The sequence below is a fragment of the Pleurodeles waltl genome, chromosome 12 (assembly GCF_031143425.1).
Source record: "Pleurodeles waltl isolate 20211129_DDA chromosome 12, aPleWal1.hap1.20221129, whole genome shotgun sequence".
Classification (NCBI taxonomy): Eukaryota; Metazoa; Chordata; class Amphibia; order Caudata; family Salamandridae; genus Pleurodeles; species Pleurodeles waltl.
The window spans coordinates 67,662,354-67,684,039 of record NC_090451.1 but is presented as its reverse complement, the minus strand read 5'-3'; the positions used below and the strand labels follow the sequence as shown (position 1 = coordinate 67,684,039).

The 21,686-nt window shown below is 44.7% G+C and overlaps 1 protein-coding gene across 1 annotated transcript in view; it reads right to left on the bottom strand.

Annotated features, from left to right (window-relative positions):
* The window catches only part of ZFR2 (zinc finger RNA binding protein 2), a 641,917-nt gene that overhangs the window by 279,131 nt on the left and 341,100 nt on the right, over positions 1-21,686 (bottom strand). Inside the window, exons 12-13 of the mRNA XM_069216682.1 lie at positions 10,685-10,881; positions 3,122-3,293 (exon numbers count right to left, since the gene is read on the bottom strand). Of these exons, the coding sequence (XP_069072783.1) occupies positions 3,122-3,293; positions 10,685-10,881 (369 nt within the window). The remainder of the gene's footprint in view (positions 1-3,121; positions 3,294-10,684; positions 10,882-21,686) is intronic.

The window sequence follows — 21,686 nt, the reverse complement described above, 5'->3', positions numbered from 1 at the left end:
AGGGAGCTGAGAGAGCTCAGGACCCCCAGAGGTGAGTACTTAGATGACCCCCAGTGACCAGGAAAGCAGACTTAGAAAAGGAACGTTGCAAGAACAAGACCAGACCAATTCTGGAAGAAGAGGATCTGCAAAAAAGAAGGAGACACGAGCCCAGTCTATGATGGAGTGTCCAGATGGGGCAGGAGCCACTGCCCACCCTTCCGTGGGTGAAGATCTGTGTCGACAAAGGAGGATGAAGACCAGCAGCAGGGTCCAGGAGCTGCAGAGGAATCCCTGGAGTCATGCAGATGTCCCACGCCGATCGTCGGATTGCAGAAAGGTCAGCAGTCAAGAAGACCACCAACAAGCCTTGGCAAATGCAAACCAGGGTAGAAGAGGCGTTGCAGAACTAGGATGAGCAAAGCCCTGGGGACTCTACTTTTGGAGGGGACTTCAGACTGATCCTCACCAGCCAGGAGAGCCAGTAGAAGCACTTGCAGCCCCCACAGGAATCACACTTGCAGCAGGCACAGAAGGCTGCAGTGAGGACCAGTAAGCACACCTGAAGAGGAGTCCGACATCGCTGGAGCAGCAAAGGAGAGACTGTCCTTGCAAGGATGAAAAGCTGGAGGCCGGGACTACTTGCAGCCTGAAGATCCCTTGGAGCAGGAGTCATCAAGCCTTGGCTGCTGCAACATTTGCGGTACACAGGGATGCCGTCCCACAAGGAGAGGCAAGGGGTCACTGTCTCCCAAGTTGGAGAGAAGGCAGAGAGGACCACTCTGACCCACCACCTGTGTTGCAGGATCCAAAAAGATCCAGAGGAGTGCAGATCCAGGCAGCAGGACGTTGCTGCCTTAGGTGCTCACAGATGCAGGAGAGTGACTCTCACACTCCAAGGGAGGGAGATTCTTACTTGCTTCAGCTGAAGTCTTGCTGACCCCAGAGGATGCACAGCCGTAGAAATGTTGAGGTTGTTAGAAGGAGCTGAGGAAACAATGTTGCAAGGCGAGGTCGCTTCAAGAGTTGCAGTCTTGTTCAGTTCCTGAGGTGTCAGGTTGCGGTTCTGGTGGCCAGGAGCACAAGAGGTCAATGCAGAGGAGTCCTGGTGGAGTCTTTCATGCCGAATCTGGGGATCCACCCGCAAGGGAGTCCCTAAATATCCCAAAAGGGGGGTTTGGTCACTTTGCATGGTGACCACCTATCGCAGGGGGGCACTGATGTCACCTGCCTGACCTGGCCACTCAGATGCTCCCAGGGGCTCTGCACATCTTTTGTCCAAGATGGCAGAACTGTGTGGCCAACTGGTGGAGCTCTGGGCACCACCCATGGGATGGTGATGAACAGGGAAGTGGTCACTCCCCTTTCCCTTGTCCAGTTTTGCACCAGAGAAGGGACTGGGGGTCCCTGGACTGGTGCAAACCGGTTTATGCAAGGAGGGCACCAAATGTGCCCTTCAAAGCAAACCGGTGCCTTGGAGAGGCTACCCCTCTCCAACCTTGTAACACCTATTTCCAAGGGAGAGGGTGTTGCATCTCTTCTCCCACAGCAAATCCTTTGTTCTGCCTTCCCATGCTTGTGCTGGTCAAGCAGCAGGGGGAGCAGAACCGTGTCTGAGGGGTGGCAGCAGAGTGGGCTGCCCGCCAACCCTGGAAGACTAGTAGGACCAATACTGGGGGGTCCTCTAAGGAGACCCCAGAGTGCATGGAATCATGCCACCAATACTGCCATTGGTATTGGGGTATGATTCGACATGTTTGATACCAAACTTGACTAGGTTCGGAGTTACCATTATGTAGCTGGACCACAGGTAAGTAACCTGTGTCCAGTACTCAGGTAAAATGGCTTCCCCACACTGATGAAATCCAGTGCATTGGAACTGGAGTTCGTAGGAGCACCTCTGCTCATGCAGGGGGACCTTGCACCCTGCCTTTTGGGCTGAAAGGGCCTACCATAGGGGTGACTTACATGACCTGGTGTAGTGACCAGCAGTGAAAGGGTGCATGCACCTTTTCAAGCAGGCTGCAAATGGCAGGCCTGCAGACCCAGTTTGCATGGGCTCCCATGGGTGCATAATATATGCTGCAGCCCATGAGGGGCCTCTTGGTTATCAATGCCGAGTACCTAGGTACCATATACTAGCACTTTCAGGGGAACACCAATATGCCAATTGTGGGGTGCAAGAAGTACCAAAACAACCAAGTTTAGAGCAAAGAGCACAATCACTGGGGCAGCATACCAGTGAAAACAGTTTAAGCACACTGACATCAGGCAAAAAATGGGGGTAACCATGCCAGAAAGAGGGGACTCTCCTACAGAGACTCATAAGCACGACATGCGGTGGAAACTATAAAAGAAAGTGGCTTCTCTCAGGAGGGTTCTAAAGGGTGGTGTGACCAGATTGGTTGACTCTTAAGTTTGATCCTTTTTTAAAAAGGAGTGTGATATGCTACTAACCTAAAAGGCCCTATGGTATGTGTCTGTTGGGACATTGCTTTTCTAAGATACCAGGGCTACCATCTCGATGACGGGGGAGGATTTCAGTATGTGAATCTATGAAAGTTCCAATACTGGAGTAAAACCTGATGTTACACATTACAATGTTGCAGTCCCACTGTTCCAGGCTCATCCACGTAGCCAGCTGGAAAGCCTGCTGGAAAGAATGTTTTTGCAATAAACATTCCAGCACCAGTGCCGCAACCTGTTTACACAGCTCTCTTTCTGCCCTAATCAGGACAAAACCAGACCTTTTCTTCATAATGTTGAAAACACATCAATTTAGACTTCATTTGAACCAAATTTATAGTTTTGTAATCACTTTGCATAAACTCGTCAGCTACATCAGTCTGAACGTATTACTGTAACTATTCCATCTCGGAACTCTTCACCACCAGTTTGTTAAATGTAAGTTGCTTTATTAAGTTGTAAAGCACGGTACAACTTTTCAGGTACACCACTGCTTCAGAAAAATGAAAATGAATATGCTTGTATTTCTTAATTTTAATTGCGATATTTTTTCTTGTTTTTACCCATGATCTATACATAATTGTCCTTACTGCGTAGAACAATAAAAGCTGAATATGCTGCAGTAGAAATGTATAAACTTAATACACAGTGTTACTAAGTAAAGGCTCTCTCTTACCGATAGCTGCTTAGGAAGAAGCTCTGCAACCTTTTGCAGAATGGACGTGGTTGGCTTGTGGTCGGAAAGTGCAATAAGGTGTACATTACGGTCTCCTCGCAGGAGCAGGCCTTTAGCAAGCACACCCACTCGCATCACTCCCTTCAAAATTCGGCGGAGAGGATTTCTTTTCCTGTGAATGGGGCACATAAAAAGGACAGAACTGAAGGAAGCGCAAACAAGCAGAACTACAAATATTAATTTCCACTAAATCACATTTACACACAAAAAACAAGCATCACACTACTGCCAGGCTGCTGAATCAGCTGTGAAATACAGAGCTGAAACAAAATTCTACTTGGGAAGTTAAATCATGCAGGGATGCATCCTGGATATCCAAAATAGCATTCTCAACCAGATCCGATACTGCACCACTTTCTATACTTCTAATTCCTCATGGCAGTCCTTTATGTACTGCATCAATGTAGTGCTGTCATATCAGTCAGAAACAGGTACAGATTCCTTATACACATCCCCAACACACATGGCTTAATGATAACACGTACAGGAGATAGTAGAAGGAAATACTGTTGTTTATCCTAACGTTTTCCATAGTAGTCTATGCATATCTCTAGATGCTGGTATAAAACAAACAACTGACCCCTTATTCTCCTGCGGGCCCTTTATTACATAGTTAATTTAGTGCATCCTATAAGGACACATCAAATTCCAAGCTTGACTATAGTGAACTATAAACAGTTAATAATCCAAGTTATACGAAAACTATTAATTTTGTTGAGTATGGTATTTAAACAGTCACAAGTATACTTTTTTTTCAAAGTGATAATTTTCCTTCAGTATTGTAAATCGGGATTTCAAAGACGACCAAAAGGTCCTAATCAATAGCGGTTAACTCCCATAACCCGTAGTGCAAAGCTTCTTCACTGTTACCAACCAGAAAGAACCATGCACCATCTGGCAGCAGACTAGCTGAGGACAGCTTTAGGAAGGTGAGGCAAGACTCCATTCATACATCTCCCTCCATAGCAACATGGCCATGTATCCCTTTATTTTCCATATATTCCTTGTAAAAAGAAAGTACTTGGTCTATCTGAAATTTTTTTTAGCCCGTTACATCCTTAAAAATTAATTTGGTCTGTTTACTATTTCCAATTAATGTTAATACATTACCAAAACAAATATATTTGAGGTGGTGCTAAATATCAGCAATACAACACTCCTTGAAAGACATATCTTATGCTGATTCTTAGATTTCCTCCTGGATATCATAGTAAATGCCGCGGATGATCAATTCAGACTAACTGGTGTATTCTATTTATGTGTGATAAGAAACTTAGTAGTGAGATAGCACTCCTTTGGGTGGCCCACGCAGAATCACATCCACATTTTCATATTGTGAAGTGCTAATGCCATGGAAGGTCGATGAACAGGTATGTGTTCCTCTAGGTTGTGACTACTTCACAGGTGGCACTTGATATATTCTCTTGAGCTGTGGGATGGCTGCACTGGATATGGAAACGGTAGAGGATTTTGGTCCAGTATCAAATTGGTGAATAGATGAATCACAGGCATCACTCAGCCACATCTGCTTGCCTGTATCCTCCATCATACTCTTCTCTTCAAACCATTAAATGATGACAAAAGAAGTTGGGGAAGTGTTGTAATAATCTTCAACTCCGAAGGTGTCATAAGACTTGCATATTATGCCTTGGAAATTTTAACCCAGTGAGTTTCTGACTCGGCCTCTGTAGGAGGCTGGCCCAGCGTGTGGTGGACACTTACGAAGTTACACATTTTACTGGATCCAGGCAACCCTTATTAGATAGTGTTACAGTGTCTAGGTAGCCAGGGTTCTCTAGTGGTAGCTGTGGTGAAAAGCCAACACTTATCTTGGAGTGTGAAGCACTTGCAATACCACAGTAGTCACACAGTAACTTAAAACACATGAAAGGAACTACATAGTGTTGCAAAAATAAAGGCTCTTTATTACAGGAACAATAAACTATATTGCTATAGGCAAACCCCCTTTTGGAGGTATGTACACACAAACTTTACACAGGCAAGTAATATGAAATAGCATAAAATAGCATGGGTTCTATAGGGGGGCCAAACCATATACTAAAAAATGTGGAATGCAAGAACGGATCCCCCAACAGAGGATACAGAGTAGTTAGCCAAAAGCTGGAAGAGAGTAAAACCTCCTCTCCCCCCCTCCCCCCCCAGAGGGCAGAGGTAAGTTACTTGGTCGTCCCATAGGCTAACATGGGGACTTGTAGATGGAATACTGCAAAAACAGGACCAGGCCTGTGGAACCCAATGGTGGATTCTGGATGGAGAGGACTTGCAAAAGAAGGGGCAGAGATGGACTCGCGCAGAAGTGCCCAGCTGGGGCAGGAGGCATTGCCCACCCTTCTTGATAGTGAAGATCCGGGTTGATAGTGGTGGATGAAGTCCAGCTGCGGAGTCCAGGAGATTCCTTCTTGCTTCTTTGGTGCAGCTGAAGTCTTGCTGACCCCAGAGGATGCACAGTGGTGGAAATGTTGCAAGTTGCTGACAGGAGCCTCAGAAACAATGTTGCAAGGAGAGGTCGTCTGCAGTCTTGTTCGGTTCCTGTGAAGTCCAATAGCAGTTCCGATGGCCAGGAGCAGAAGAGGTTGTTGCAGAGGAATCCTGGTGGAGTCTTGCACACCGAATCTGGGGGCCCACCTGCAAGGGAGTCCCTAAATAGCCCAAATAGGGGCTTGGTCACTTTGCAATGTGACCACCTATCAGAGGAGGTCACTGACATCACCTGCCTAACCTGACCACTCAGATCCTACCAGGGGTCTCTGCCCATCTTGTTTTCAAGATGGTAGAATCAAGTGGCCAACTGGAGGAGCTGTGAGGACCACCTATGGGTGGTGATGGACAGGGGAGTGGTAACTCCCCTTTCCTTTGTGCAGTTTTGTGTCAGAGCAGGGACTGGGGGTTCCCGGACAGGTGCAAACCGGATTATGCAAGGAGGGCATCATATGTGCCCTTCAAAGCAAACCGGTGCCATGGGCAGGCTACCCCTCCCCAGCATTGAAACACCTATTTCTAAGGGAAAGGAGGTTGCACCTGTTGTCACACTTATTTCTAAGGGAGAGGAGGTTGCACCCTCTCCCACAGGAAATCCTTTGGTCTGCCTTCCCTTGCTTGAGATGGTCAAGCAGTAGGAGAGCAGAATCCTGTCTGAGGGGCTGCAGTAGCGTGGGCTGCTTGCAGACCCTGAGAGACTGGTAGGAGCAATACTGAGGGTCCTCTAAGGAGCCTGCAGAGTGCATGGGATCATGTCACCAATACTGGTATCTGTATTGGGATATGATTCCAACATGTTTGATACCAAACATGCCTAGTTTTGGAGTTACCACCATGTAGCTGGACCACAGGTAGTGGTGACCTATGGCCAGTACATAGCTAAAATGGCTTCCCCACACTTACGAAGTCCAGGGAATTAGAACTGGAGTTCGAAGGGGACCTCTGTTTCTGCAGGGGTGCCCACACACACAGTGACCTGCCCTTAGTGCTGGAAGGGCCTACCATAGCGGTGACTTACAGTGACCTGGTGTAACGACCAGCAGTGAAAGGGTGCATGTATCCTTTCACTCAGGCTGCACATGCAAGGCCAGAAGACACAGTTTGCATGAGCTCCCATGGATGGCATAATACATGCTGCAGCCCACGGGGAGCCCTGGTTTACCAATTCACTGGGTACCTATGTGCCATATAATAGGGACTTACAGGGGTACACCAGTATGCCGATTATGAGGTGTAAAGTGTACCAAGACAACCAAATGCACAGTCTAAGCACACCAACAACAAGAAGAAAGTGGGATAACAATGCCTGAAAGAGGGATTTTCCTACGGCCTCCTTTCCATAACGAAAGGCCAGTACTGAAAACAACCATTGACTTTCTCAGGAGAAAGTAAACTGTCACGCAATGGTAATAGATATCCAGCAAAAGTCTTCAGGTAAAACCAAACCTGCTTGGAATAAAGTGAGTAGGAAACAAGAAAAATTAAAAGTTATTTTACAGTTCTCCCAGTTCTCCACCATGGGTATTCACTCGGATTCCATAAGCAGTATAATATTTCAACTCATATGCGAGATCGCCTGTAGATGTTTTATTTTTCCATATGAAACAAAGAAAAAATGTAGATTGGAAGCATCACTTTGCAAATTACTAAATATTCAGTGATGTGGAATTTAATAAAATGTCTAGTTTCCCCTGGTACAGGTTGCTTCTTAATCTACTTGTCCTGTAAAAGAAATCCACTTGTCCCTTTTGTGCCACGCAGTGCAGTGATAAATTAGGGCAGCAATCTCATTACATAACAGCTCTGATAATAGCCGCCCTAAGTATGTTAAAGCTCATACTGTAGTAGAGTCTGAATTCACAAAATTCCCTTATTTTGCCACCATTCCACAGATGTATTTACTTGGGCTGGGGGTTGGAGACTCCACCTGGAGGTAGCATTAAGGAATAGTTCCAGGGATGTAATGTGCTTTTGAGTCTGTGCAAACCTACTAATTTGCATGTTTTAGGGGTTTTCACCAACTCTTCTCTAAACTTTTCCTATACTCTGAAAGGTTGAAAATTTACTCCTCACAAGGGCAGAAGTAAAACCTCTTACAGGGTTGGTATAAAAAAGTGGTTGGAGGGAAAGTGAACTTGTAAGTGCACTACTGATTTTCGCATGAGCGAATCTGCACATGCATATTTGCTCATGCTAAAATGCAGTGCACAAATATTTTCCAAGAATATGATTTCCTGGCCTACTTTTGTAACTTACTGTGAATTCATGAAAGGCGTAAATCTTTACTAATGCAAAGACATATACCAAAGGTGTACATTTGCTACTTTATTTACGAATTGGGCCCCGAATTAGGTCTTGAGTTAAACAAGACCTTTTGTTTTCCTTAAAATTCTGTTTCTATCTATAGGTTGGCTTCATTGCAAGTGACTACTTTCTGCTGTTTCACAAGGACTATATCGGCACACAAAGTAGTTCTGTTCAGCGCCAGAGACTAGTACGACAATGTGTGCTTTTTGAGACCGAAGGGGTATTATTGCTTTTTTGCTAATGTTTGTTATAATGGTGAGGGCCTGGCAGCTTCCAAAGTTTTACAAAAAACATGTCAATACAAGACATGGATTGACAAAACCAAAAGGCTGACTACCAATGTAAAACCTACTGCCTTTGCCAATGATTGTTTATTTTCATGTTTCCCATAACTTGTTGAAACTAGTTGCACTGATTTTCCATTATGAATATTTTGGGGGGATACTAGCACGCATCTACACATCTTACTAGATGATGCTTCAAAGGAATGGTACAAGAATTTCAGAGTAGTTTAGCAAAAATGATTTTTCTTGGCTGCATGTTTTGTGAACATTTTATTTTGAAAGCAAAGGCTCATCAATCTTGCTTTCAAGCTTCTGCAAATATTTGCATCTAATCAGAGAGCATTCTGGGAGTATTGTAGGTTGCCTCATATTGCTAAACTTTGCAAATGTGTAAATACATTACTATACTAGAAGCACTGACAGCAGTGCAATCCGAGCTTACGGCATTTCTTTAGAGCTCTCATACTAATAATAAAGGCTCTGCATTAATGAACCATAAAAACAAGTTTGAATAGCATTAACACATGGACAGAAATATTACCTTAACTGGAGACAATCCCCTTCCCTGGTCCATAATGTGGTACTGTAAACTGGCGGCCGTGGGGGCGTGCTACAGGGGTTGGGCTTACTTGTCACAAAGACGAAAGAAAAATGAAAACTTGTTGTCCTATGACCCCAAACAATATGTCATGAGAGTCAGGTATTAGGAATTCCATACCCCTGTAACATTATTTATTACATCCGAATCGCCATAACTGTCCAAAAAACATTTGGCTGAAAATACCACAATTCACACCTCTAAAAAATAATGACAAAAGAAGCAAACAGAAAACGTAACCTCTGGACATCTATTTAATATAATCCGATGTACATACTGCAGTACCTCTAGCATAGTGGTGGTGATCCATAGTACTACTCCGTGAAGTTCACAGATGTCCCATGCTTAAAACACTATAGCTGTTTCCATCCAAGTTATGGGCCCACAGCTGGCATAAAACGGACTGATATGCCTATATTTGCCATGATAACTTAGTTGGGGTCACCTCTGGCTATGTAATGGGGGCTGAGTCAATAGTATCAAAATGTGATTCATAATCAACTGTACTCCTGCGTTTTACACCCCTGCACCGAACACTGCCCTGTTTACACACTCGTTTTCTTATGCCACTAAACATAAAGAATATTAAAACCTAAAAATGCAGTAATTATTACATGTTATTTGAGTATAGTATTTTGCTACATTTTCACTTTAATACATACATGGTTTACATAAATACCTGACTTCCTGAAAATATATTGCTGACAGTGGAACGAACGCTTTTGAAAAAAAAACGTAGATGTACTCTGGTTTCAATGTGTAAAAGTAAAGCCGGATTTTGATCTAATGCCAATAAGAACAGGCATAGTCACTCAAGGAGAAGGCTGAAAGTTACATCACCTCAAACTGGAAAAACAGATATGTGCTTTAGTAGACGAACTACAGAAATGAAGAGAACATCAAAATATATCTAATCAGGGCACAAAATGGCCCACAAAAATAAATGGAATTTTCAGCCAATGACAATGAAAAAGCACTATTGTGCGGGGGTCATTTTATGAGAGCTTGACAATACCAACCCTCTCAACTGCCCAGTAATTCGTGAGGGGTGGGCTGACAGCCTTATGGGTTCAGCAGCAGTGTCTCTGATATCTAGCTAGAGGCTACTTCTTTGTTCTTAGAGCGGGTGTAAGCAGTAGTCTTTACAGGTAATTGTTTAACTAAATTGGCTACTTGGACATAATTTTAAAAAATGTTACAGGCTAGAAAATGGCTGTTTTGAGTTTAAAAACTTTTGTCACATGAAAAAATATACTGTGAAGACTGCTCTGGGGATCGCTGTTTTTATATATCAGAGGAAATTATCCAAGAGAGAAAATACATGCATTTAAAAGATTTTCTAAAAAAAGAACAAATCAAGGTCCATAAGACCCGAAATGAGCCCACAAAAAGACAGTCTCAAGGTCAAAAGGCATGTCGATTCTATAGCCAAGACAGAAACAAATAATTGAGAGAAGCTGGCTGGACAGAGCGTAGCCTGTGGTGAGGGGGACTCAACAAACCGTATTTTGTTAACTTACTTAAAACTTTTCAAGTTCTATGGCACCCACTCTGGGATATGCAGTCAAAGAACATCCCATTTGTGGAACTGAAGGACCAAGCAGACAAGAATACATACAATATTTTCTGTGGCACAATCACTGCAATCAAGGGTGCACATGTACTAAACCACATGAAATGTTCAAAATAGCTATTTCTGCATACAGTAACAGGTGTGTGTGTGGAACTAAAAGACTATTTCTCAGTTTTCTGACCATTAAGTCGCGGGTTGTTCACGCTAATGTGAAAAAATGTCCTTACAATGCACATTCTCACCCTTCTTCGCTGCTTTGTTCCTTTTCTTCCTTTGCATCGGTGTCCTGCTCAGTCAAAGAATCGGAGACTAGCTTTAGGGACCGCTCAGAGTGAGACACGAGCTTCTGAATTGCCTGCAGCTCCTCTTCCGTGGGATAGATTTGGGAGTGCTTGAACATGATGTATCGATCTTCAAAAGATTCAGGGCGTCGCTGATGCTACCAGAAGAAACGAAAACCACAGAACTTCAATGAATGGGTGGGCTACGTTTGTGACCAATGCTAATATAAATGTAAAACTCTAGTCTCAACAATGTGTACAGCGGGTTTGTGGTCTGCTTCTAATTATTATACCCACGGGTCCTCGAAATAAGTCTGCCACCTGCTGGACCTCTCGGTGTGCCCACTCAGTTTCATATGCTTTACTTCATTGCACCCCCATGTTTGATCATAGCCTGGTTTACTGAATTGTTTTCTACTGTATGCCCACTTTCATTAACTTTGGTTAGCCAAGTAAGCCATCCCGTAACCCAAGGGCACAAAAGGCCCAATGTACAAAACATACGGCACAATTTGAAACCGGTATTTTTGTGACCAGTAATGTTTTTACAAACGGAGCTATATACTAATAGGTTGGTTTGTAAAACTCCGATTTGGAGTAGCATGTAATGAGCTTTACCTCATACAAGCGAGGTATGTCACTAACTGCGACTCGCTCCGATTGGTGGCCATCACAGAGCTGGTGGTCTGCAGGGGTCAGCAGACTACTATGTGTATGACCACTTTAAATAACGTAAACATGTTTTTTAATGCAGCCATTTTTCCTTAAAGAAAACGGCGTGCCTTTAAAAAATAAATCCTTTATTGGTTTTTAAGGTAGTTAGAGTGTTGGCAGTGGTCACCTGCACTTTGTCACAAAATATTCATACACCTCACATCCAATCTCTTGGTTGAAAGCTATGCCTTCAACAGCCCCCTTCCAAACAGGGTTTCAGGATAGAGATGCAAAGCCTTTCTAGGAGTCGATAAAGTTGTACAGACTATTAACAATTGTTTTATTAATTGTAAAAAAACGTTTTTACAGTCGCAAACAGTGACTTGGACTGCTTGAGAATGTATATCAAACATCTAACTGTTAGCCCCCTTCAGCTTTTTGCACACATTTTGGGGAAACATTGCCCCATTTGCAACCTTGAGCTTTTCAAAATTCGGGACTGCAAAAGTGGATAACATTTTTTAATGTAGTCCCAAAACATGTCAATTTTTCAAACAAATTGGTGTTTCTCACACAAAAATGTATGTGTGCATCAATCAGAAAACAGTGGACGAAAACAACCAAACTTTTCTGGGCACAGTTAATCTTTCAGTCACATGGTGCCTATTCGTTCTTAGGTGAATAGTTCTTCTCTCTTTTTTGGAGATACACATAAAATGTGGGGCCAGTTCTGAATTCGCCAACTATGTATATACGTATAATTGTTATCGCTCACCAACAAAGACAGGTAATGGACGGGGATATATAAATGAAAGAAGTAAATTGTTTGGAACTTATAAAAGCTAAAAGTAGAACAGCATACAAGGGCATTCTGTAGTCTTGGTCGTTTAGGGCTGTTCAAGGAGAACAGCAATATTCCTGTGCAGTGCCATAATCAAACAGACAAATGAATATAATCGCTCCTTCATTCACCCAAATCTCAGAGAAGTTTGGGTTCAAGGAGCATTCTCATCTTGACATAAATACACCAAACCCCCCACTCCCCAAGACACTGGAAATACATGCTGCCCAATAAGACATCTTATTTAGCACAACTGTACTAATAAACCCACATTCAGATATATTACTACAGTGCAAAGGTCACATTCCAGTTTATCACAGCGAAATATATATGAAAATGGCACTAGTAACTGCCTCAGATTGCAAGTTACAATTGTTTTACACATCAAAACTTCTCTTCTAATGATGAGGCGTCAACTTCAATGTGATTTGAACTTACTGCACAAATTTGACCCCTCATGTCCTATTTTGTTTTAGTTAAAAATCAGTGGTCTTGAATGCATGCATCCTTGTTTCTTCTGATACTGCAGTGTCGTGGTGCTGTCCAACTGCACAAGGAGGGATTTTATCTTGATTGGAAATGATCTGAAGCCAGTTGGAAAGCGCTCAGTTCCAGTCAGTTGATTTGGTAAGACATCTCCTTCAGACCAAGCTCCCTGAACCTGAAAATGGTCCATGTGAGTACACCATCCCAGAAGAGATTCATCTGTGGTGATTGTCTGTTCTCCTGTCAAAAAAAGATGTCCTTTATACAGGTTTTAAGACTGACCGCACCATGTGAATGATTGGACTACAGACTGGGACAGAGTGAGTTTTTCTTCCCAGCCATCTGTCATTTGGAACTACTGCTCGACTAAGCATTGCTTAACAAGTCCCATGTGCAGCCTGGTATGAAGAAACTGAAAAATACAAGTGGCCATCAAGCCTAGACGAGAAGCTATCTGGTGGTCCGTTGGATAAGGACTTCATATCAAAATGTAAAACTTCAAATGCATATATGATAGTCTCTCCTTCAAAGAGTACACTCTGGGAGGCTGACGGTCCAGAATTGCACCTAGGTGGTCGAATGACTGAACTGCAACTGCAGTTGATGTCTTGTGGTTAACATGCAGACCTAGCCTGCAAAAAAATAACAAAATCAATAGGTAACATCTCAGAACATCCTCAAATATCCCAGCTTGGAACAATCATTCATCTAGATAAGGACAGGCAAAAACCTCTGTTTTCTGAGATATGCAGCAATCACTGCCATATATTTGGAGAATGTTCTTGGTGCCAACTATAGTCTAAATGGAAGGACTTTAAACTAGAAATGGTTGTTGCCCACTAGCAACCTCAGGAATGTCTTGTGTTTCTTTGTGAATGGGATGTGGAACTAAGTCCCACTTCTATAACTACAAGTAAATCTGGTGGACCACCACCATTCTGAATTTGATTTCTTTACCCATTTTGTGTTCCTTCTGAAATCAACGAGTCTGAAATCCTTTTTGGGTCCCTTTTTTGACCAACAAAGGTAAAAAGAATACTTCTGCATTGCTAATGGAGGACTTCCTCCACTACCTTGAGCAGAGTGCTGACTTCCTGTCAGAGATGTTCTTGATGTTTTCAAGAGGATCCTTTATGAGGAACACCGGGAGAAAGAGACTTGATTGAGTGAGTATCCATTTCATACAATATTCAAAACCCATCTGTCTCCTGTCTCCTGTTATTCTTTGAGACTCTTGAAGATGGTTTCTTATGTTTCCCACTTTTAGAGTGACTAACAGAGAGAGAAAGGAAGGAAGAAGTCACCGCTTTGGTGGTTGTTTCCTGACAGCAGCAGATGGATGGTGTCCTCTCCCTTTCACATAATTCCTCTTATAAAAGGGCTGTTTATTTCAGCTGTAACCAAGTTGTTTAACCCCAGTACAGGAAGCAGCATCTGCCAAAGGCTTGATATGGGTATTTTCTATGCTACTTTTCTAGATAGCTGCCTATAGGAGTCCCATCTCTGCATTCATTTGTGGCATTTAGTCAATTGCAGGAAGTCCAAAATGTGTACTGCCTTAGAATGGAAGATTCATAATGTGCTGTTGAACCTCAGGCATTAAAGCATTTGGGTGGAACCAGGGCCTGCATCATAAAACCAAAATATGGCAGTGGCCATGAGCTGCTGAGACATATGAATATGCAGCTGCACATAACTTCTCTTTGGTATCTTCCCATGAAAGCAGTGGCACTCTCAGCAGTTCTGCATGTATTCCTTCACAGTGAATCTAGGCATCTTCCCTTCCTTATCTGCTGGGATGGTAGAAGATGGTGAAGTAGTGTGAAGCTTCTTGGCTGCTGAACAGCGATTCATGGAGGGGCCACTCTCATGGGACAGGGGGTATTGTTCTGGTGCTTTATATTTCTTTAGAAATATTGCTGGTGCAGACCTGGCCTAGACAGATGTCAGTTTTTATTAAATTAATGGGCGTTTAAAAAAACATGAAAATAATTGCAATCTGTCCAATTTATGGACTAAAAATATATTTTTATTTTCTTAAATTGTGCTTTTCTACTGAAAGGTTTTTTTGGGGCGAAGGTTGGAGGGGAAATTCAGTGTTTATGAAAGGTGTCATTCAGTGCAAAGTTTAACTTCCATATACAAGCTAAATATATTTCTTCACCCTCTTTTGACACATGTTCAAAAAGAAAACTGGTAACAACTCAAAATGATTATACCTGCACACAACTGTGTTTACTTACATTCACACATCTGTTGTGTTCTCCACTATGCTCTTAATGTAAACATCTGCAGCTTACTGTGAAGTGTATGTTAAGACATTAGCTCAGTAAACTTATTAACTGGATGCGTATATACAGAGGTATTAGCTGGACCTGGCCTTTTTTGCATAGTCATAACCAAACTTTTTGCCTTCTTCCTCCTGTTTTATCTGACCTGTTTCTGTTGTCTCAAGGACTCTGAACAATTAATCAATGCTAACCAGCTCTAAAGTGCATATGCACTCCGTACTGGTGATTGGTTTATCCAGGCTTGGCCTATTTGATTACTAGCAGGTTCCTAGTAAAGTGCACTAAGTGTACCCGGGGCCTGGAAATCAAATGTTACTAGTGGGCATGCAGCACTGTTTGTGCCACCCAGATGAGCACCCCGGTCTCAGGTCTGCCACTGCAGTGTCTGTGTGTGCATTTTAAAACTGACACTTCGACCTGGCAGGTGCACCCACTTGCTAGGCCCAAACTTTCCCCTTCACTACATGTAAGTCACTTTTAAGGTAGGCCCATAAGGTAGGCCGAAGGCAGACCCATGGGCAGGGTGCAGTGTATTTAAAAGGTAGGACATGTATTGGTGTCTGTTACATGTCCCGATAGTGAAGTGCTGCTATATTTGATTTTCACTATTGCAAGGTCCATCTCTCCCATGGGGTAACATGGGGATTGCCTTGAAATATCATTTAAGTGCAGTTTCCCTTTGGGAACAGATACAGATGCGCAGTTTGGGGCCTCTGAACTCACAATTTAAAAATGCATCTTTTGGTGAAGTTGGTTTTCAGATTGTAAGTTTGAAAATGCCACTTTTAGAAAGTGGGCATTTTCTTGCTTAACCATTCTGTGCCTCTGCCTGGCTGTAGAATACATGTCTGGGTCAGGATGACAATTGGGCTGTTTGTGAAATCACTCTAGACTGTCACATAAAGGGAGCTGAGGTGTGCCCTGCATATGCTGATGGGTCTTCTTGGGCTAGAGTGGTGGGAGGAGCTGACATCTGCAGCTGAACAGGGTTGTGGCTGTCCTTACATAAAGCAGTCTCCAACCCCCTGGAGAGGGTCTGGGTCCAGGGCAGGAAACAGCAGGATCTTCAGCACTACTGGCAGACATTGTGGAGAACGGTGGCCTTTTTTATATGCGGATGATACACAAATTGTGGTATCTCATCCAAGGACAACCAGACTGCTGTGGCTTTGCCATCCTGTCTCTTACAAGTGTCAGAATGGATGAGTGCTAATTCCTTGAGGTTAGATGGAGACAAGATGAAGGTCGTATTGGCAGGGAATCCTCCCATATCTTGGGGCATACATCTATAGCCAGACTCCATGGGTAATTCCCCTAATCCTGTCTCTGTTGTAAAAACAGTGGGAGTCTTGTTAGACCAGGAACTGACTATGAAGCCACAGATTACCAAGGTAGCACCCACTTGTTTTGGCATATTGAAATGACAAGAAGATTGTCTATTGTCTCACAACTGCTGCTCAGCGTACCATAGTATAAACCTTAGTTGCTTCCAGGCTGGACTATGAGAATGTTTTATATTTAGGGGTGAAAAAATCTTTACTCAAATGCCTTTAAATGGTGCAAAATGCTGCTATTCATCTCCAGAAGTTAGCTAGCTATGCCAGCCTGTTACAATCTCTTCATTGGCTGCCCACTGAAAGGTGGGTGCAATTTAAGACACAGTGCTTTATGCACAAATGCCTTTACAACACCGCACCTACTTCTCTGAGAGCACTAGCTGCTTGTTACTCGCCGAATCGTCCCATGAGGTCAAGATATCAGAAGTTAGCTATTATCCCTAGAATAAGGAGAGGCCGCCAAAGAGGCCGTTCTTTCTTTTTAATGGGGCCTAAACTCTGGAATGATCTTCCTGGAACTATGAGAGAATGTGATTCTCTCGTCATTCTGGAAAGTGTTGAAAACATGGTTGTTTCAATGATCTGGTCTATAATTGTTTGGTCCTGAAGTTCTTTAGAGTACTGTTATTCGTAATTCTTGCCAGCACTGGGAAACATTGTTTGGTAGCTGTGCAGTTTATAAATCATGTAAAATGATAATACAAAGACATCCCTTTGCCTACTTCAAAGGTAGAAATGAGATTAAGTATTGGACCCCTGACCCCCACAACTATAGAATCCTTCTGCACTGAGGACATTCTGCCAGGAAAAAGAGCTGGACGCTGCAGGAGAGACTGTCAGTCTGCCTGTTGCTTTGCTGCGCTGACCTGCTGCTTCTGTCCCAGGAGTGAAAGGACTGGACTTTGTTTTGTACATCATGCATCCAAAGGTTCTCCAAGGGCTTGGGCTGAGCTTGTCTCCTGTAAGACGTCTGAAGGACATCAAAGACTTCATCTGCCAGCACCTGGGCTTTCTTGCTAAGAATCCTGACTTGTCAAGTGGTGCAAAATCCAGTCCCTGGGCCCTTGGAAGTCAGTTTTAGGTGAAATCAAAAGGAAGCTCAGTACATCAACTCCATAGCAATTTCGGACCCAGCGCCGCTGTCTGACTCGGCATGCTGCCTGCACCAGAGCTGTGGTCACCGCTGAGTGCAACGCCACAGGCCCGACGCTGTCCCACCACAGCGCGAGTCCCGAGTGCTGTGTCCCGACGTCCGGGACACCCAACTCTGCCGCAGCACATGTGGCCCGTGGTGTGATCGCGACACTGCGAAGTCGACAGCTCATGACTTGATCTGCTGGATTCATCAACCACGCCATATCGTAAGGATCTGACGCCTCTCCACAGTAGCCGCATCAGCTACCATGCAACCGCAAGGAACCGATGCATCACTTGCCCTGCCTAGCAGTAAAGAACTGGCATCTCACCTCCCGGGCGGCAGTAAGGAACTGACGAAGCACCTCGGCTCCAGCGATGTCACCTCCCTGACTCCGTGCAATGCCTTTGTTTCATTGTTTTCAAAGGTACTGTACCTGGAGTCCGTGCGACTCTGTGACCGTCCCACACTCCCTCGCGAATGGCTTCGCACTGGTGGGAACGACGTTGTGATGGCCCCAGTCGGAGCTGCTGTATTTCTAAGTGCTATACTAAAGTTTAATTTTTGAAAATTCATCTCTTTGCTTGTGTATGTTGGATATATGTTGTTTTGGTCTTATTTTTATAGAGATAAATATTGGCTATTTTTTTAAACTGGTGTGGGGTACTTTTGTTGTGTTTTCCCTGTATTAATATGTGTGTGTGTGCAAATACTTTACACATTGCCCATGGGATAATCCTGACTGCTTTAGCCAAGTTACCATGGGGGTGAGCAAGGGCTATCTTAGCTGTGTGACTCCCTTGCCCTGATTAGAGTGAGGGTCCCTACTTGGACAGGGTGCAAACCATTACCCATTAGAGACCCTATGTCTAACAGTATTCATTCTATGATTAATGAACACTCATGGTGATATAACTGTTTTTGAATGTGGAGAGTCCTAAATGCATTTGGACCTATGACTTACTGAAGGCCCAAATATACACCAAAGACTGCACCTCCCTACTGGAGTTTGGAGTTCCAACCTTTTCACATGCTGCATGAGACTGTGAGCAGCTTATCAAAGCTGCAGCACTGGTTTTAACGTGACAGTGTGTAATCTCCTGGCATTAGTTTTTTAAACTCAGCACAGCAACCTTGACTGATGAGTAATGTTTCACCATTGTATCTGTTAAAGCTGGAACAGTACAATAGGCTACATTAAGTGTATTTGATTTGGGAGCCGCCTCCATATGCAACAATTAGCAAGGTTTGACTGCCAACACAATCACTTGAAATCAACTCAGTTTAATTACAAGCATTCATCTCTGTTACGGTATAATGTGTAGCCAGGCAGTTGGTCTACAAACGTCTGCGTAAAGGGATGAAACGTTGATAATTAAATTTTATACAAAGACCGAATCCTGAAAGTGAACATTACTGTCACATATTTAGGCGGTCATTATGAACATGGCGGTAAACACCGCTGACCGCCATGGCGACGGTGAACAGAAGACCACCATTGGCGGTAAATAGAAACCCGCCATATAATGAACCAAAATCAAGAATCCGCCAAAATTCACCAGTCCACCAGTCACCGCCAGGACCCTGTTGGCGGAAATGCTGGACCTCCCACCCCACCACCGGCGAGCAGACCCACATCCCGCCCTCCAAATAATGATGCACAAATCACCTTGGCGGTCAGTGGAAGCCAAACGACCATTGGCAGTGCAGACCGCTATGGGCGGCAAGTGGGCCCAACAGCAAGAAGTGCAGACACTGGATAAGTTAGAAACCCACACACCTGAAACACATCCACAACACCATAAAACACTCACAGACACACCCCATAATCCTTTTCAACGAAAGTAGGCCAACGAAGACAGAGAACACCAGAAGCAGACACCGAACGCCACTATACACGAGACTCACACTGAACCACAGAAGAGCACCCTCACCGTGATTCCACCCCGACACCATTCACCACACTCACCATGTCACCCCACAAACATCCACACTTCACAGAAAGGGAGCTAAGGACCATGGTGGACGAGATCCTGAAGGTGGAGCCACAACTATTCGGTGCTCAGGTGCAGCACACACCCATCGCCAGGAAGATGGAGCTATGGCAGACCACTGTCAACAGGTCAATGCAGTGGGACACCATCCACGCACCAGGGACGACATCGCAAGAGATGGAACGACCTGCAGGGGGAGGTCAGGGCCATGGTATCCAGGCACCACATTGCAGTCCAGAAGTCTGGGGGAGGACCTCCACCAACACCACCGACTACACCGACTGGGAGGAAAAGGTACTGGCCATCCTGCACCCTGAGGGACTCACTGAAGGAATGGACTCGCGTAAGTCGTCTACAATTACCTCATATCCATCACACCTGGAATGCATGCACCACCCCTCCAACTTTCACCAGGACCACTACCCCACCCAGCCCACACTGACAACATCCAGTCACCCTGCATGCCCACAAACCCACTAACAGTCCCACATCCCTCCCCCTGTGCACAGCCACCTACCCCTGCAAGGAATCACAATGGCACTACACCACCCACAATGAAACTCCACATCCTAAGCAAAATGCAGTGGAAACCTCACAAAGGCACCCTGCATGGCCCCAAAGTGTAAAACCTGCACAAAACATCCCTGCCCTGTGCACCCCATCCGATCACGCATTTGTAACAGACACATCTATTTCCCCCAACAGGCACCACCACCCATGCCACCCTGAGGGACAGAACAAGGAGTGGCAGTGCCCCCCAGAGAGAAAGAGGCACCTCACAGGACACTGGTGATGGAACCCTGGACACTGATGAGCAGGCTGGCCCCTCACACAGTCCTGGACTGTCACCATCCAGCAGCCCCACCCAGGATACCACTGACACCCCTACCACCCAGGCAAGAACAGCAGCTCAGGGCAACCGTCCACACATCTGTGTATCCAGGCCACAGACCAGTGGGACACAAGCACAGAGGCCACAGTCACCCCCTACCAACAGGCAGGAAGACGATGGCCCCAGTACAAGTGGCACTGCCCGACCTGTGCAGGGGACACAGGCACAGGGACTAGGCCCAGTGGAGGGCATCAGTGGCCCAGGGGGGTGGCCACAGGATGGATACTGCAGCCCAGGACGTGATCTCTGAGGTCCTGGGGGCCTACCAGCATACCAATGACAGATTGGCCCAGATAGTATCCACCCTGGAGCATAGTCAAAGGATGCAACAGGAACACCACCAAGAGGCCATGGAGCAGTGGAAACTGCACAGCGCCACAATGGCCAGCATAGCAGGAGCACTGCTGCAGCTTGTACAAACCCAGTCTGAGACCCACAAAGTACAGGAGGCTCCCACTACAGCACAGGAGACAGATCGGACAATGACAGCAGCAACATTCCACAAACTAACCTCAGAGGAAACACAAGGAACAACCTTGTCACCCCCGATAGGTCAACAGCAGGCGCACAAACGGACCCTCAGGCTAAGATATGGGACTGTAACCCCTGCCAAACACAAGGCCCCCTCAAGGAAGTGACTCTACAACAATCTGTCCACCAATTATCCCACACAATCAACCACCAAACAGTGCTAACAATCAATAAGAACGCATGTAAGCATGGATGGACCCATCAATACTTACAACAAGGCTGCCACCATGTTGGCATTAAGGACAACCAACAATGACCAACTGCCATCACTGTAAATCACACTATTCAATCCCTGCACCAAATAAAACACATATCAGACCTGTAACGCTGTCCCCTGTCATAATGTGTGAACAAAGTGAAGTATGGATGCAACTGGCTGATAACTACTTTATTTGTACCTGCGTAGCATGAAAGTACACACTTACCTTACATGTTGTTGTGCCTAAATATGGTAACAAAAATAACCACTAAAATGTATTCTGTCCTATGCAGACCTGGGCACAGTTGCAGTTAGTACATTCAAACCCCCCATAGATGACAAGGGACACTGACAGTATGTTTCACAAATACCAATGTCAGCCCTTAGTCCCACATGGTTACTGGAAGTAGAGTTGTATCAGTTGAGTCCTGGAATTGACATCTTCCCCTTCCTCATCATCATCAGCACTCTCGTCCCCTCTCTGAGAAAGCTGATCAGGATATAAAGCACCATCCACCTCCAAGAGGGGTATAGAATTTTTCACTGCCACGTTGTGCAGCATGCAGCAAGCCACTACTGTTCTACCCACCTTTTCAGGCCCAT